This window comes from Convolutriloba macropyga, chromosome 15, assembly GCF_964194025.1.
Source record: "Convolutriloba macropyga chromosome 15, txConMacr16.3, whole genome shotgun sequence".
NCBI classification, from domain to species: domain Eukaryota; kingdom Metazoa; phylum Xenacoelomorpha; order Acoela; family Convolutidae; genus Convolutriloba; species Convolutriloba macropyga.
The window spans coordinates 30,699,441-30,714,135 of NC_134482.1; the positions used below are offsets into that span (position 1 = coordinate 30,699,441).

At 38.8% G+C, this 14,695-nt stretch overlaps 1 protein-coding gene across 1 annotated transcript in view; it reads left to right on the forward strand.

Annotated features, from left to right (window-relative positions):
- Positions 1–14,695, forward strand: part of LOC142354651 (uncharacterized) — a 32,688-nt gene that overhangs the window by 14,370 nt on the left and 3,623 nt on the right. The window contains exons 4-6 of the mRNA XM_075406997.1: positions 257–635; positions 5,815–6,290; positions 6,904–7,044. Coding sequence (XP_075263112.1) covers positions 257–635; positions 5,815–6,290; positions 6,904–7,044 — 996 coding nt within the window. The remainder of the gene's footprint in view (positions 1–256; positions 636–5,814; positions 6,291–6,903; positions 7,045–14,695) is intronic.

Sequence of the window (14,695 nt, forward strand, 5' to 3'; positions counted from 1 at the left end):
AAAACAACATTCCACAATTTTTGAACTCCAATTTATCAGACCTTTATGGTCAAAGCACTGTTTTAAAGGCTTCGATACCTTATGAAACAGTTGGTGTATATCATCAAAAAAGAATCAGTAATATAAAGTCAAAGACCGATGGAGAGGAGAAATTATACTGTTTTTTAATAACTTTTTTTTAGTGAAAATGGTTTTTGTGATGGAAAAATGGAGCAAAGGTTTTGCAGATGGTTTTTCTAATGTCTGTGGGTTTCAGCTACTCTGGTCAAGGACTGTTGTTATCCACTGAATTCGACCTTTGACCTGTTGTCAATAGATGGGTGTGCAATTAACTTAACTATTGATATGACCGACTACAGTGCCCCTAATTTCCAACTCGAAGTCGGATCTCGAGGAACGGTTTCCGAAGCCAAACATGCAATTCGGATCCTCAGAGGTTTCAAACCCAGCGATCGATTTGAACTCTGGTTTGAACGTCGAGAGTTGGATGCTAACACTCAAATTTGCAACTATGAAATTCCACCAGGAAGTCTAGTCAAAATGAAGAAAGTTGACACGAGGATTCTGGGAGATGTTTTGCCAGCGACATCGTCCAAAGGGAAAATACTCCGGGTTCACACTGAAATGAAAATGCAGTAAGATTTATGGTTCCACAAAATTCAAAACGATATTGATGAGACTAAATTTGAGAGCATTCAAGAATTCAGCAGGCCCATAAAGCTCAACTGAAACGTCAGAATCAAGGTTCCCGTTCAATAAAACCCTCAAAAGTTTTAGGATCTGTTAGGAAATAGGATAAACATTTAAAAATATCTATACATATATCTGCATCGATAAGCACACGTATCTGAGCTTGTGCGCTTTTGTGTGTGTGTGTGTTTGTGTGTGAATTTGTCGTTTTGTTTGTTTTTTTATGTGTTTGCGTGTCTGTGTGTTTATTTTTTTGGTGTGTGCTTGTGTTTGTGTGTGTGGGAGAGTTTGTGCGTTTTTGTGTGCGTGGATGTGTACGAGCTTGTGTAAGCGAGTGTGTTTGTTTATGTGTGTGCGTGTGATTCTTCGTGATTATGTGTATGTGGGCGTGTCTTTGTAATTTTTGTGTCTGTGTTAGTATGTGTGTGTTTAAGCGTTTTAGAATGCATATTTGTGTCTGTGCTCCTATGTGCGTATCTGTTTCCGTGCGTGTGTTTGTGTGTGTGTGTGTGTTTATTTGTTTGTACTTGTGTGTATGTGGGCGTGCGGTTTGATGTTTTTGCCTGTGCGTGATTGTGTGTGTGTGTGTGTGTGTGTGGTGTGAGTGTGTCTGCATGTGTGTGTGTGTGTGTGTGTGGTGTGAGTGTGTCTGCATGTGTGTGTGTGAGAGAGTATTTGTGCGTGTGAAAGTGTCCTGTTTTGTTTGGTAGTGCGTCTGTTTTCTGCCTTTGGTCTTTTACTTCGTTTTGTCTCATTTAGCTTCGGTTTGAGTGAAAAGAGTGCTGCTTCTTTCTGTTTATAATGGCTCTCATGGTTTTTTCTACGTTTGCATATATATATATATATATATATATATATATATATATATATATACATACATATATATATATATATATATATATATATATATATATATATATAAATTTCATTGCGAGTGTTTGTGGTTTTGCATTGTCTGAAGACCGAAGATTCCCGGCTCGCACTGCAAAGCAAATCCTGTAATCTTTGGGGTGCTATAGAATTCATAACAATGTTGTTAAGATTGAAAATGAAAGCATTCAGAATTGGATCAGACTCACAAAGTTGAACTCAAACATCAGAAAAAAGATGCTCTTTAACAAAACCTCTCAAAATTTCTTTGAAAATAGGAGAAAGATGAAAAAAATGTAAACATATAACTGTGGATAGGTGTTTGTGTGCGTGTGTGTGAGTCTATGCTTTTTTGTATGGTTGATTTTGCATGAGCTTGAGTATGTGTAGGTTTGTTTCTGTGTCTGCGTGTGTGCGTTTGTAAGTATGTGTGTGTTGTGGTCGTTTGTGAGTTGGTTTGTTTGATTGTCTGTGCTTATGTGTGTACTTGTTTGTTTTTTCAGGTATGTGTATGTGGGTGTGTCTGTGTGCTTGTTTATTGCCGTTGCGTTTGACTCTGTGTGTTTGCGTGTGTGTGTTTGTGAGAGTGTATGCGCGTGTGTTTTAATGTGTGTTTCTTTGAGCTTGTGTGCAATCGGGTGTGTCAGTTAAGTTCGTTTTTACTTTCGTGTTTGTGTGTTTGCGTTTTTTAATGCATGTTTTTGTTTTCTCTTGTATGATTGTTTGTGAAAAATTGCTGAGTGGTTAGCTATGTGTGTTTGTGTGTTTGTGTTTGGTGGTGCGTTTGTGTTTCTGCGTGCGCATCTGTGCGCGTTTGTGTCTGATTATTTCCGTTTTTGTGTGTATATGTGGGTTTGCATGTTGGTATTTTGCCTGTATGTGGTTGTGTTTTTGAGCTGTGAGTGTGTATGTGGGTGCGTGCGTGAAAGAGAGAGAGAGAGAGAGAGAGATTATTTGTGCGTGTGACAGTGTTTTGTGTATGTCTGAACATGTGTCTTTTTCGGCATTTTAGATCTAATCGCTTTTGTGGCTTTTTGTTTATCTTTGAAGCCCTTAGATTGTGTTTGAGAGAAATGAGTGCTACTTTTTTCGGCTTGCAATCAAAAAAATTCTTTTGGTCTGTTTGCATTTCTATAATAATATATTGACGAGTGTGCTGGCTTGTGTGCGTATGTGGCGTTCGTTTCTCTTTGGTTTTGTATACTGTTTCTTTTGTGGTAGAATGAAAGAAAGTGCGTGTTTTCAGTTTGATTTTTTGGTTTTGAATTTAGTTGAATTTGGAATTTTTTGTGTTGCTTTTTATGCCCCCAGGTCTTTTCCGTGAGCTTACTGCTCTTTTCAATGTTTTCCGCATGGTATTGCCTGTGTTTAAGGGAAATATTAATGATTCTATAGATTTCAAAACAGCATTATTCAGAGTGAAATTGAGTTCACCAAGGTTTCATCCCACTATTCACAACTAACTGATTTGACTGAATCAGGGTGCTCTCAAATAAATCCCTTCAAAAATTACGAGCTTTTTTTTCGTATAAAAAAAATGGATTTATTATTTTAGTGATGTGTACATACATCCGTGTGGATATGCACAAGCCTGCTTGTGTGTATGTGTGTGAGTGTTTATGTGATGTCATGTCTTGGTTTATTCTTGGATTATAGGTATGTGGGCGTGTCTTTGTATTTTGTGTTACTGGGTTAGTATGTGCGTGTGTGTTTAAGCGTTTTCGAAAGAATATTTATGTCTTTGCTCCTATGTGCGTATCTGTTTCCGTGCGTGTTTGTGTGTGTCTGTGTTTATTTGTTTGTGCTTGTGTGTATGTGGGCGTGCGGTTTGATGTTTTTTTCCCTGTGCGTGATTGCTTGTGTGAGTTGTGAGTGTGTCTGCTTGTGTGTGTGTGTGAGTATTTGTGTGTGTGAACGTGTCCTGTTTTGGTTGGTAGTGTGTCTGTTTTGTGCCTTTGGTGTTTTCGTTTGTTTTGTCTGATTAGCTTGTGTTTGATTGAAAAGAGTGCTTCTTTTTTCTGTTTATAAAGGCTTTCATTTTTTTTTCTGGGTTTGCATGTATATATATATATATATATATATATATATATATATATATATATACATATACATATACATATATATATATATATATATATATATATATATATATATATATATATATATATATATATATATATATATATATATAAATATGTTGTTTGCGCATGTTTGTGATTTTGCATCGTCCGAAGACTGAATATGCCCGGCTCGCACCGCAAAGAAGATCCTGTAACCTTCGGGGTGCAATAGAATTCATTACAATGGTTTTAAAAGCTTCCAAAAACGGATATGTCTCACAAAGCTCAATTTAAACGTCAGAATACAGGTACTCACTAACAGATTTTCTCACAATTTTTTTGGAAATAGGAGAAAGATGAAAAAAATGTAAGCATGTAACTGGGTCTATAAGCACATATGTTTGAGTGCATGTATAATTTTTGTGTGTTTTGTTTGCTGTCTCTGTGTTTGTTTTTTGCTGTGCGCATGTATGTTTGTATTCGTGTGTGTGAATGTCTGAACATGTGTCTTTTTTGGCATTTTGGTTCTAATAGTTTTTTGTGGCTTTCTGTTTATCTTTGATGCCTTTAGCGTGTGTTTGAGAGAAACGAGTGCTTCTGTTTTCTGTTTACAATGACATAATCCTTTTGTCTGTTTGCATTTTTATAGTAATGTATTCGTGATAGTGCTGGCTTGTGTGCGTATGTGGTGTTCGTTTTTCTTTGGTTTTGTATACTGTTTTTTTTTGTTGTAGAATGAATGAAAGTGCGTGTTTCCAGTTTGACAATTTTGTGGTTTTGCATGTAGTTGAATTTGGAATTTTGTTTGTTGCCTTATATGCCCCCAGGTTTTTTCCGTGAGCCTACTGCTCTTTTCAATGTTTTCCGCATGAAACTGCCTGTGTTTAAGGGTAAGATTAATGATTCTATAGAGTTCAAAACAACATTATTCAGAGTGAATTTGAGTTCAACCAAGATGTCATCCGACTACTCACACCTAACTGTATTGACTGAATCAAGGTGCTCTCTAATAAATCCCTTCAAAACTTACGAGTTTTTTTCGTATAAGAAAAGATGGAATTATTATGTTAGTGATGTGTACATACATCCGTGTGGATATGCACAAGCCTGTTTGTGTGTATGTGTATGAGTGTATATGTGATGTGATGTGTCTTGGTTTTGTATTCTTGTATTGTTTGCGTATGTTGCCGCTCTACTTTGAGCGCAAAGTGTCGGTATCCTTTAGCGATGAATGCGGTGAAAGCGGTGACTTTTTGTAAGATTTGCGGTGAATTCAGCAAATAATTGTTTCTATCGCATTCGCCTGGTAGCGGTCATTTGTTTTAACCGCTACCAGCCAAAAGGGGTAAAAAGTTCATCGGTGATAGATACGGGTGCTTTGCGGTGAAATTTTTCACCGCTATTTACCGCAATTCTTTACATTATTTTTTGCCAAAACTTCCATTCGAGCAACCCCAAATATTGGATTACATCTTGTTTTTGTTGTTTCTATAATTGTTTACAGTTGAATCTGTGATATTTTATCAAGTCACTGGAAAGGAAAACTGATGGAATTTAAAAAAAATCAAAAAAATGAAAAATTTGAACAAAGTTAAGTGAAAATACTCATAGGTTGAACAAAGCAAGAGCTACAGTTTCCTCACGAGTTTGCATATTTCGATAAAAAAACAATTTAATATCAGCGGGAGTTAAGTGATTTTCGGATTTTGCAATCTGCGATTTTGCATTGCGGTATTTATTAAACAAATTTTCTTTAAATTTGATAAGTTTGATTTACATAAAGTAACAATGTTTTTTGATGGCATATTGTAGACAATGCGAAGATTCTGAAAACAGTTTTCCTTGCTGTTTCCATATAACGAGTGAACAATATACTCGGAAAAGTGCGTACCCCCACCCCGAAGAATTCGTTGTTCTTACCCGAACCCTTACGCCTCATAGGATACAAGCATTGAGTGATTCATCATCATGTTCTATTAGTAAATCAGTGATTCAAAACATCACAGAGTCATCGAAACCATCCACTCCAGAATACGAAGTTTAAACAGAAACCCATTTCCTTCTGCCCTCAGATTTCTTTTTAGCCTGCCCGCACGGTTTTAATTTTAAAATATGCTGACAGCTTACAAGAAAACGACTTTTACGAAAAAAGAATCTTCATCGCCCAAAATCCTGAAACTTCTATTTTTAACAGAGATACCGACACTGATTACGATGATGACGATGATGACCGGTGGACTTCCAGTGACGATGGAGGTGAAAACAACCAGCCAGAAGCCAGAGGACGGCAAGACCCATTCCACGGACCCCCACCCCCTCCTCCGCCTCCTCCAAAACCTACACCAGTACCGCCAGCAGCTGGTGGATCTCAAGGTCCAGGCTCAGTAGGTTTACCCCCACCACCCCCACCGCCACTTCCACCGGTGGCCGGACAATACAGGAACCTCGAAGATCTTGGTTTGCGAAGTTGGGACGGTTCGGACCAGGAACTGGATGAAGATGACATTGTCACAGATGAAGATGATGATGATGATGATGATAATGATGATGTAGTTCCTCAACACGTGATGATAAGTTACTCTTGGTCTCAACAGGACATTGCTGTCAATTTGCGAGACTCGCTGCAGAAGTTTGGTGTTAAAGTTTGGTTGGATATCGACAGAATGCAAGGTACGAAAAAATTATATGAAACTCTGATGGATGGCGCAATTCTTTAGTGGCTGAACGCAATTCCTTAGCACAAAAGCGGTGAATTTTGAAGATCAACGCAAAATCGAAAAAGTATGTAAGATAATTGGTGAAAAGTTGTTTGTTTTTCACCGCCACTTTTGTACATAATTTTGCAGTGATTGCGGTGAAATTATGTAATTTCACCGTTAGAGTAAGCGGTGAACTTAGAAAAATATAGCGGTTAAATTAAATATTTTAGCGGTGAGTTGTGGTGAATTTTTGTATGTTCACCGCTTGCTCTAGCGCTGAAATTATATAACTTCACCGCATTTCACCGCAAAATTATGTACAAAATTTGCGGTAAAAAACAACTTTTTACCCCTTATCTTACATATTTCTTCCAATTTTTTATCGACCCGGGCTGCAGCCCATTGCATCTCACGCATAGATCATAATTTTTGCTAGAAGAGAAGGCGGGTTTCCTCAGAAATCCCCCTATTGCCGCCTATTTCCCCCCGCTCTTATAAAATTTAACACCCTCGCCGTGTTTTACATCAAAATAGGATAAATTTTTGGACCAGTGGTGAACCCGAGGCATTTTGTTTGTTCAAAGGTTCTTTGTGTGAGCGGATGGCGGAGGCAGTTGAGAATGCGTATGCAGTCATCATTTGTCTCTCAGAGCAGTACAGAGTCAGTCATAATTGCAAAGCAGAGGCCACTTACAGCTTCGAGTTAAGAAAAACTATCATACCAGGTTAATTGTCTTTTCTCTGCGTAAATACTGATGGGCATGCTCAGGTCGATGCTCCAGGCTAAAATAACCCAACCTGAATACCCAGACGAAACGACCTCGGATTAGACTTTCGTCCGCGCGAAAAATTCTTTGTTGTCTTCAAAGCGCACTCCTCGGGCCATCTATTGTTAGACTGTCCAAGAGCATTAAGACCTCTAATTAGTGGGTTTCATGACAAGTTTGAGTTTGCTTAATGCTATCTCTGATAAGAGGGGAACAAATTTTATTATATTAGCAAGCTTTAGGATGCTGTCTTTTAACAAAAGAAAGATAATAAGACACAAGTAATCATACCATTTCCCACAACAACCAGTTCTTATAATTTTTTGGTTAAACCAACACTTAAGTCCGATTAAAGAAATACTAAACAGAAATCAAATAATTATATTAAATAATAAAATAAGAAATACTTTCTTGTCCTCCTGGGGTATTACAAGACAGTTAGTTCACAATTTTGTCACGAGTAAAAATATGCGGACGCTTCTACGACCAACTGAAAAATAATCTCTTCCTCAGTACAAATATAATAGTACAATTAAAGTCAAAATTGTCTCCAAGGGCCTATGAGCAGACTTTTCTTTTTTTTTCTGGTTTGAAACCTCTTGTGATCAAATCTGCATGCATATGAATTAAGATCTACTAAAAAATTCATGCGCTAGAAACACCCCTTCTTCAAACTAATGTGCCCTCAAAAGCAATCTAATCTCATTATCTCAATTAGACCGTGTTCAAACTATTGCCTGGAAATTCTTGCGGTCGAAATTTTGCAAGCAGCACTCGGAGCTGCTCTGATATGAGAGCGCGGGACCACGTTGGGGACATTGAACTGGTAGATGTTGGAAAGAATTTATTAGAGCATTGTTTTGACCGAAAAGGTTGCTGAAAAGTTAAGTGACCAATGTCCCAAAGGCAAATCTCATTGAGTTTTGTGTTTTGTTAAACTGAGCGGCAATATTTGTTTTCATTTTTCGTGTTTCATATACGATTATTAACAATAAAAAATAGTTACGCATAATGTGGAAATTAGTAACAAATATTTTAAAAAGGCTTACAACTCGTATTCACGGATAAATTTACCACAGTTTGCTCCAATTTCAGCATGCAACAAGGCTAAAAATTTTTAGGCACAGTTTTCATTAGTAGTTAATTGTCATTGAGACGCAACTCCGACACTTCATTGTTCTGGTAAACAGTGCTCTGAGTAGTTGCAAAATCCCTTACAGTCGTTTTAATCCACTATTAGTATTTTAACGGACATTTCTGAAACTTACCATTTAAGCTTTTTTTTTCATTCCGGTACATAGATACTGTAACCGAGAGAAAAGATGGCCTGGAAATGAGTTGCTTATAGTTTGGAAGGAAATCACTTAATGGCGTTGAAATTAGTTGCGAAATACTCGCCCAAGTTTTCAGGTCAGCCCCAAAAACACGCATTGTGAAAAGTGTGTGCATATACATTATGTTTTGAAGCAAAATTGAACTGAATTCGTTCAGTTTGACAAGTTTCCATAAACAGTTTCATTTCTAATCTTAAAACATGAGTGTCAAAAATACGTGACGAAATTGAGTATACATACTCAATTTTTCTTGACACTGGCAGCGTAATGCGTTCTTGTTCTAATTGTTATTTAATCTTATTCTGAAAATTTAATTGGATAATGTTATTAGAAATGAACAAAAATCTTGCTCAGATATTGCTAAGACAAAATCTAAAACAAAATAGCTAAGAAAAAATTTGCATTGCTAAGACAAAGTCCACATTTTTTCTATAAATAAAACTTAATCTGGTCATCACGTTAACAGGGTGCTTGAAAAAAGTATCAAACAAACTTTTGGTATATCTAAAAATTTAACAAAATTAATTTATCGGCGTGGCAATACGCTTTCTCCATTAGTTTGCTAGTTGCAATAACTATGTTTCCAAATTCATAAAATATACAAGCAAATCAATACCCGGAGTTGGCTAACGTCGACTTTAAGTCCTGAATCATTATAATTGAATTGAACTCAGTCCTGAATCATAGTTTTTCAAACGTTTAGTTGGTGACCAGTATGAGCAGTTCAATGATTTCTAAACGCTATGTATTCCAGCCAGAATGATTTATAAACGCTATTTATTGCAGCCAGAATTTACAATTGACATTGATTTCAGCCAGAATTTAATATCATTGGTTTGTATTCCATTCAGTTCTTTACAAAAGTTTTTTATCTGGTGTAAAGCAGTTGTTTATGTAGAAGAGGAGTTTTCAGTCGTGTCCAGTCCGTACAGTGGAGCCATTGTGTTTCTTTATCATGTATACAGAAGTCATGCAAAATGTGTTTTGTGATATACTCAAGTGCTTTAGTGGCGGCAATATGTTTGCGTGGTCTTTGCACTAAAGAGAGAAAGAACACGCGCTATGAGTCATATTAGAACGCGTATTTTTTCAACCTACGTGCATAGAGAAACTTTAACCCACATAATGCTAGCGTTATTAGCCGTCATTTATAAGCTATATTTGTTGGAATACTTGTCCTATTATGATGGCTAGGGTAGGGGTCGTTACAACCCTAACTTCTGGTATTCTCAACTTGTGAGTACAAAGAGCAAAAGCCAACTTAAGTTTAAATTTAATTATTTTTGCACAAACAGGTCTTAGACATATATCTTTGTCTTTGATTTGTTTTTTCCATCGGATTGAACTGGTATACATAAAGAGATCCCGTATTGTGTGATCTGTAGCAATCCAGTTCAAATTGATAGTTGAAAAAACTAAGATCAGCGAATAGTTACGAACTAAAATAGTTAATGCAACGGTAAGTATAGCAGAACGGATATACAGTTACAAAAGCAAACTGCATAAACGAAGTATCCGGACAGATTTTGTAACCACTCAGAACGAACTGGGCGGTGTAAAACTTTCTTTGTGAAACACAAGGAGAGCAGCCGTTACATTTGGTCCACCGACTCGGACAGTGGAATAAACAGCTGTCCAACCCAACAGTCGAAGTGACAAAGTCATCGACGAACGAGAACGAAACCCAACAGGCAATTAAACGGCGCAAAGCCAATTAGGCAAAGTGCATTAGAAGTTGAATATCAAAGCTTAATTAAAGCAAATAAACGAAAGTACTGTAGGGATTCAAGCTGCAGTCCCAAAGTAAAAACGAAGTGACTCCGTCACAGAGTCAAGACATTTTGCAAAGACAGATTAGCAACGGTAAAAAACGACTGGACGAAAAAACTCAGGAGGGCCACGAGCCAATCAGAAACAACGATAGATCAAGCAAACTCAAGACCATTTCTCAACAGATACTGAAGCTTGACGACTCTTATTGCACTCTTTCTCGGAAGCGGGCAACTACTCTTTGCGATCCCGAATTGTTTGAACGTTACGAAGCCGCACGACTAAACTTCTTACAAACATTAAATGCAGATTCGTTACCGTATATCCACGGAGAAACAAACGTGACGGATCAACAGAATCAAACTGTTCAATTGACAAGCGATGCAGAACCAACTGCCGCGAAGATTTCACAGTCTGTTGTAGGAGTTTCTCAACGAACTGTTGAAAATGGAAAGCCAAGCAAGGACAATGATTTAAGGGCCTCCTCTGATAAACGAGCTAAAAAGGCAGAAAAACTTGCGGCTTTAGAGAAAGACTTTGCAACAAAAATGAGGTTGAAGAAAATTGAATTCGAATTGAAAAGGAAAGAGCTTGAAATGGAGATGCAACTTTTTGAAGAAGAAGGTGCACTGAAACTGGAATACGAAAAAGAAGCTATTGACGCAAGAGCATCAGATTCTGATGAAAGTGCAGCCCCTAGTATTCGAAGTAGATCACCATTCAATTGGAAAACCCCGAAGAACAAAGATGTTTCCGGTTGGCTCGATAACTCGGATAAATTCTCCAACTTGTACGATTATAGTTTCGAGCGTGCGAAAACCAGGATCGACAACAATTATCCCAGGGTAAGCTTCAATCGCGAAGGTGTACGTAAGTCACGGTCACCAAGTGGAGAGCGTGCCAGCGCAGCCTGGGAACAAGACAAATTTAAGCGTGATAAACCAAGCAGCAGTAGTCAATTACCTAAGTTGAAGTTCATTGGACGGAAACCGCCTAGAGTGGCCGCAGTGGTCGAATATGTTCAAAGCAACGGTTATCCATCGCGATATACCTGACTCAGAGAAAATGGGCCACTTGAAAACATTATTGACAGGTAAAGCAAAGTCAGCTATATCAGGAATGGGCTATTCGGGAGAGTTTTACGCTCAAGCGTCGGAACTCCTGGGACGGAAGTTTGGGCGACCTTACCTAATCGTCGACGCTCAGCTCAACATATTGCGCAAACAACAACCAATTCGAATGCACAACTCAACGGCTATAATTAATTACTCAATAACAATCAGCAATCTAGTTAATGTACTGAAGCAATACAATTATGAAGGCGATCTGCGTTCAAGTTCAACACTGCAAGTGGCAATTGAAAAACTGCCCCCAAACTTGAAAAAAAGTGGTTCTTCTTCGTTGACGAGTGTCAAGAAGATAGACCTGATCTCACTCTCCTTGAAAAATGGTTAACTCGAATGGCTTTTGTCCATGAAGGAATGTCATCAACTAAGAGCGAACGAAAGGAATATGATCGACCAAACGCTAACAAAGAAAAACGATTCTTAAAATCGTCGAATATTAGTGCGAGTTCGAATGCAAACGAAACGAAGCAAATGCAAAACAACAACTGTCCACTAGCGGATGGCACTCATAAAATATGGAACTGCCCAATATTTAAAAAAATGAATATCACAGATCGTTATGCGGCAGTGAGAAAAGAACGCTTATGTTGTGGTTGTCTAGGGAAAGGGCATGCAATCAAAGCTTGTAAAGTCCACCCGTGCGGTATAAATGGATGTACCAAAAAGCACAACAGACTGCTACACTCAGAAAACCAAATGGACGAGGGTAGTCACGCAGTTAATGTAAGCGCACCAACAATCAACAAGAGTAACCAAGTTACTAGTTTTCTTCAAATCGTTCCGGTATCGGTTCAGTGTGGTGGTAACAGGTTGACTAGCTACGCTTTCCTCGATAGTGGGTCAACAGTATCATTCATCGATCAAAGTGCCATGGATCAACTACAGGCCAAAGGCACGGACGTTACCTTGAACATAGCTGGCATACATGGGACGCAAGATTTGAGGACAGAAAAGGTTCCTATCACAATAGAGGGACTACATTCAAAGGTGCATTCGATTGAAGCGTTTGCACACCCATCAATCTCGTTGGGAAACACAACATATGACTACAAGGAACTGAAGAACAAATTCAGACACCTGAATGTTCTCACTAACAGAGCATTCAACCTGATGGAAGTAGGCATCATACTTGGACAGGATGCCTACGAAATTCAACGTCCATTGGACTATAAGATTGAAACACAAAGTGGGCCTTTTGCCGTCTTAACAGAATTAGGATGGGTAGTCAGCGGTCCCATCACAGGCAAGAAAAGTCAAAATGTTTGTCATTTTGCCTTCACAGAAGTTGTGAGGGTGGCAAAAAATATCCAATCATGGTGGGACATAGAAACTTATGCTTCCAAAATAAATGTTGCAAGTCAATCAAAGAAAGAGCAACAAGCTCAGAAGTTTCTAGAGAGCACTACAAAGTCTACAGGCGAGCGGTACGAAGTGGGCATGCTCTGGAATGAACCAGAACCCAGTCTTCCAAACAACTACGATTCAGCCCTTGGTCAATTCTACTCACTGGAACGAAGGTTCCAACGAGACCCAAATTTAAAAGAATTGTTTCAAAAGTCAATTGATACAGATGTTGAAAAGGGATTTGTGAAGATCCTCGGTAAATCGGAAGTCAAAGGCACTTTCGGAAAGGAATGGTACTTGCCACACCATCCAGTACTAAACCCCAACAAACCGGGTAAAGTTCGCCGTGTTTGCAACGCTGCAGCAAAATACAAGGATGTATGCCTAATTGACAAGTTGTTAGCCGGACCCGATCTGCTACACGGGTTGATCGGAACAATATTCAGATTTTGAGAAGGACCAATTGCCTTAGCCGCAGATATTGAATCAATGTTTCTTCAAGTGCAAGTTCCTGATCGGGATAAAAGCTGCTTGAGATTCCTGCGGCGACCAACAATGAACGAACCTGTGCAAATTTACGAGTATCAGCGTCATGTTTTGGAGCAAAGAGTTCACCAACATGTGCCAACTACGCTCTGAAGCAAGTAGCGATCGATAACGAGGACGAGTTCCCAATTGCAGCAAAAACAATCCAAAACAACTTCTACATGGACGATTTCATCAAGTCAGTCGAAACACCTGAAGAAGCAATCAAGGTTTTAAAACAACTGCAACCTCTTCTCGCAAAACATGGATTTGAACTGAAGAAGTGGATCACCAACAGCGACGTGGTAACCAACGCAATCCCAGAGGACTTGAGATCAATCAGCAACACAAAGCAGGTAGAAATAGAACCCGGCAAGGAAGGTTCATCCGTGCTTGGGCTTCAGTGGACGATTATCGATGATAGTCTACAGGTTTTTAGAGGTACAAGCAAAGAAGTTGAGACCCCAATCATCCAAAGGAAGATCTTATCTCTAGTTTCTTCAGTGTTTGATCCCCTTGGTCTGTTTGCACCATTCAGTGTTCATATGAGACGACTCCTGAAGAGCATCTGGACCAAAAATGGACAACATTGGGACAACTCAGTAGAACCTAACGAAGAAGAAGAGTTTCTGAAGTGGAAGGCGCAGCTTCCAGAAGTAACAGAAACCAGCATTGATAGAAGATACTTCAGCACAGCCAAGGACAAATGGGAACTTCATGTGTTTGCCGACGCATCTGAAGACACAATGTGCGCTGTGGCATATCTACGTTCACAGCCCAAAGAATACTCAGCAGACTTAGCATTTGTAATCGCAAAGTGCAGAGTTGCACCGATGCGACACCTTTCCATACCACGCTTGGAACTACAAGCAGCAGTGATGGCGGTGAGACTTAAAGAACAGATAGTGAAGGAACACGAATTGAAGATTTACAGTTGTAACTTTTGGACAGACTCCACTACTGTTCTGCAATTGATTCATTGCTCCCACCATAAGCAACAGGTGTTTGTTGCAAACAGAGTGGCTGAGATTTTGGATACAACTAATGTTTCACAGTGGAATCATGTGAGTGGTATTAACAATCCAGCTGACATCGGGACACGAGCGATCAACGTTGACGAACTTAAGAGAATGGAATGGCTCACTGGGCCGGCCTGGTTGAAGCAACGAGAGAACGAATGACCTGAACAGTTGAATTTAACATGTGCTTCAGACGAACAAAACGACGAAATGGTCTTCTCAGTAAAGGTTGAAGAGAAGAAGCCGATGATTCAGTGGGAACGATTTAGCAATTTCAATCGACTAGTAAATACAATGGCATACGTGCAGCGCGTGTTTAAAAAACACAAACCGGCAACAAAAACAATAAGTGTTGAAGAAAGAGAGGGTGCACAAGCAAGTATCTTCAGACTACTGCAGCAAGAACAGTTTGCTGAAGAGATGAAATCTCTCAAGGCTGAAAAGGAAATTCCAAAAAACAGCAAAATCCTCCAGTTTTCACCATTCATTG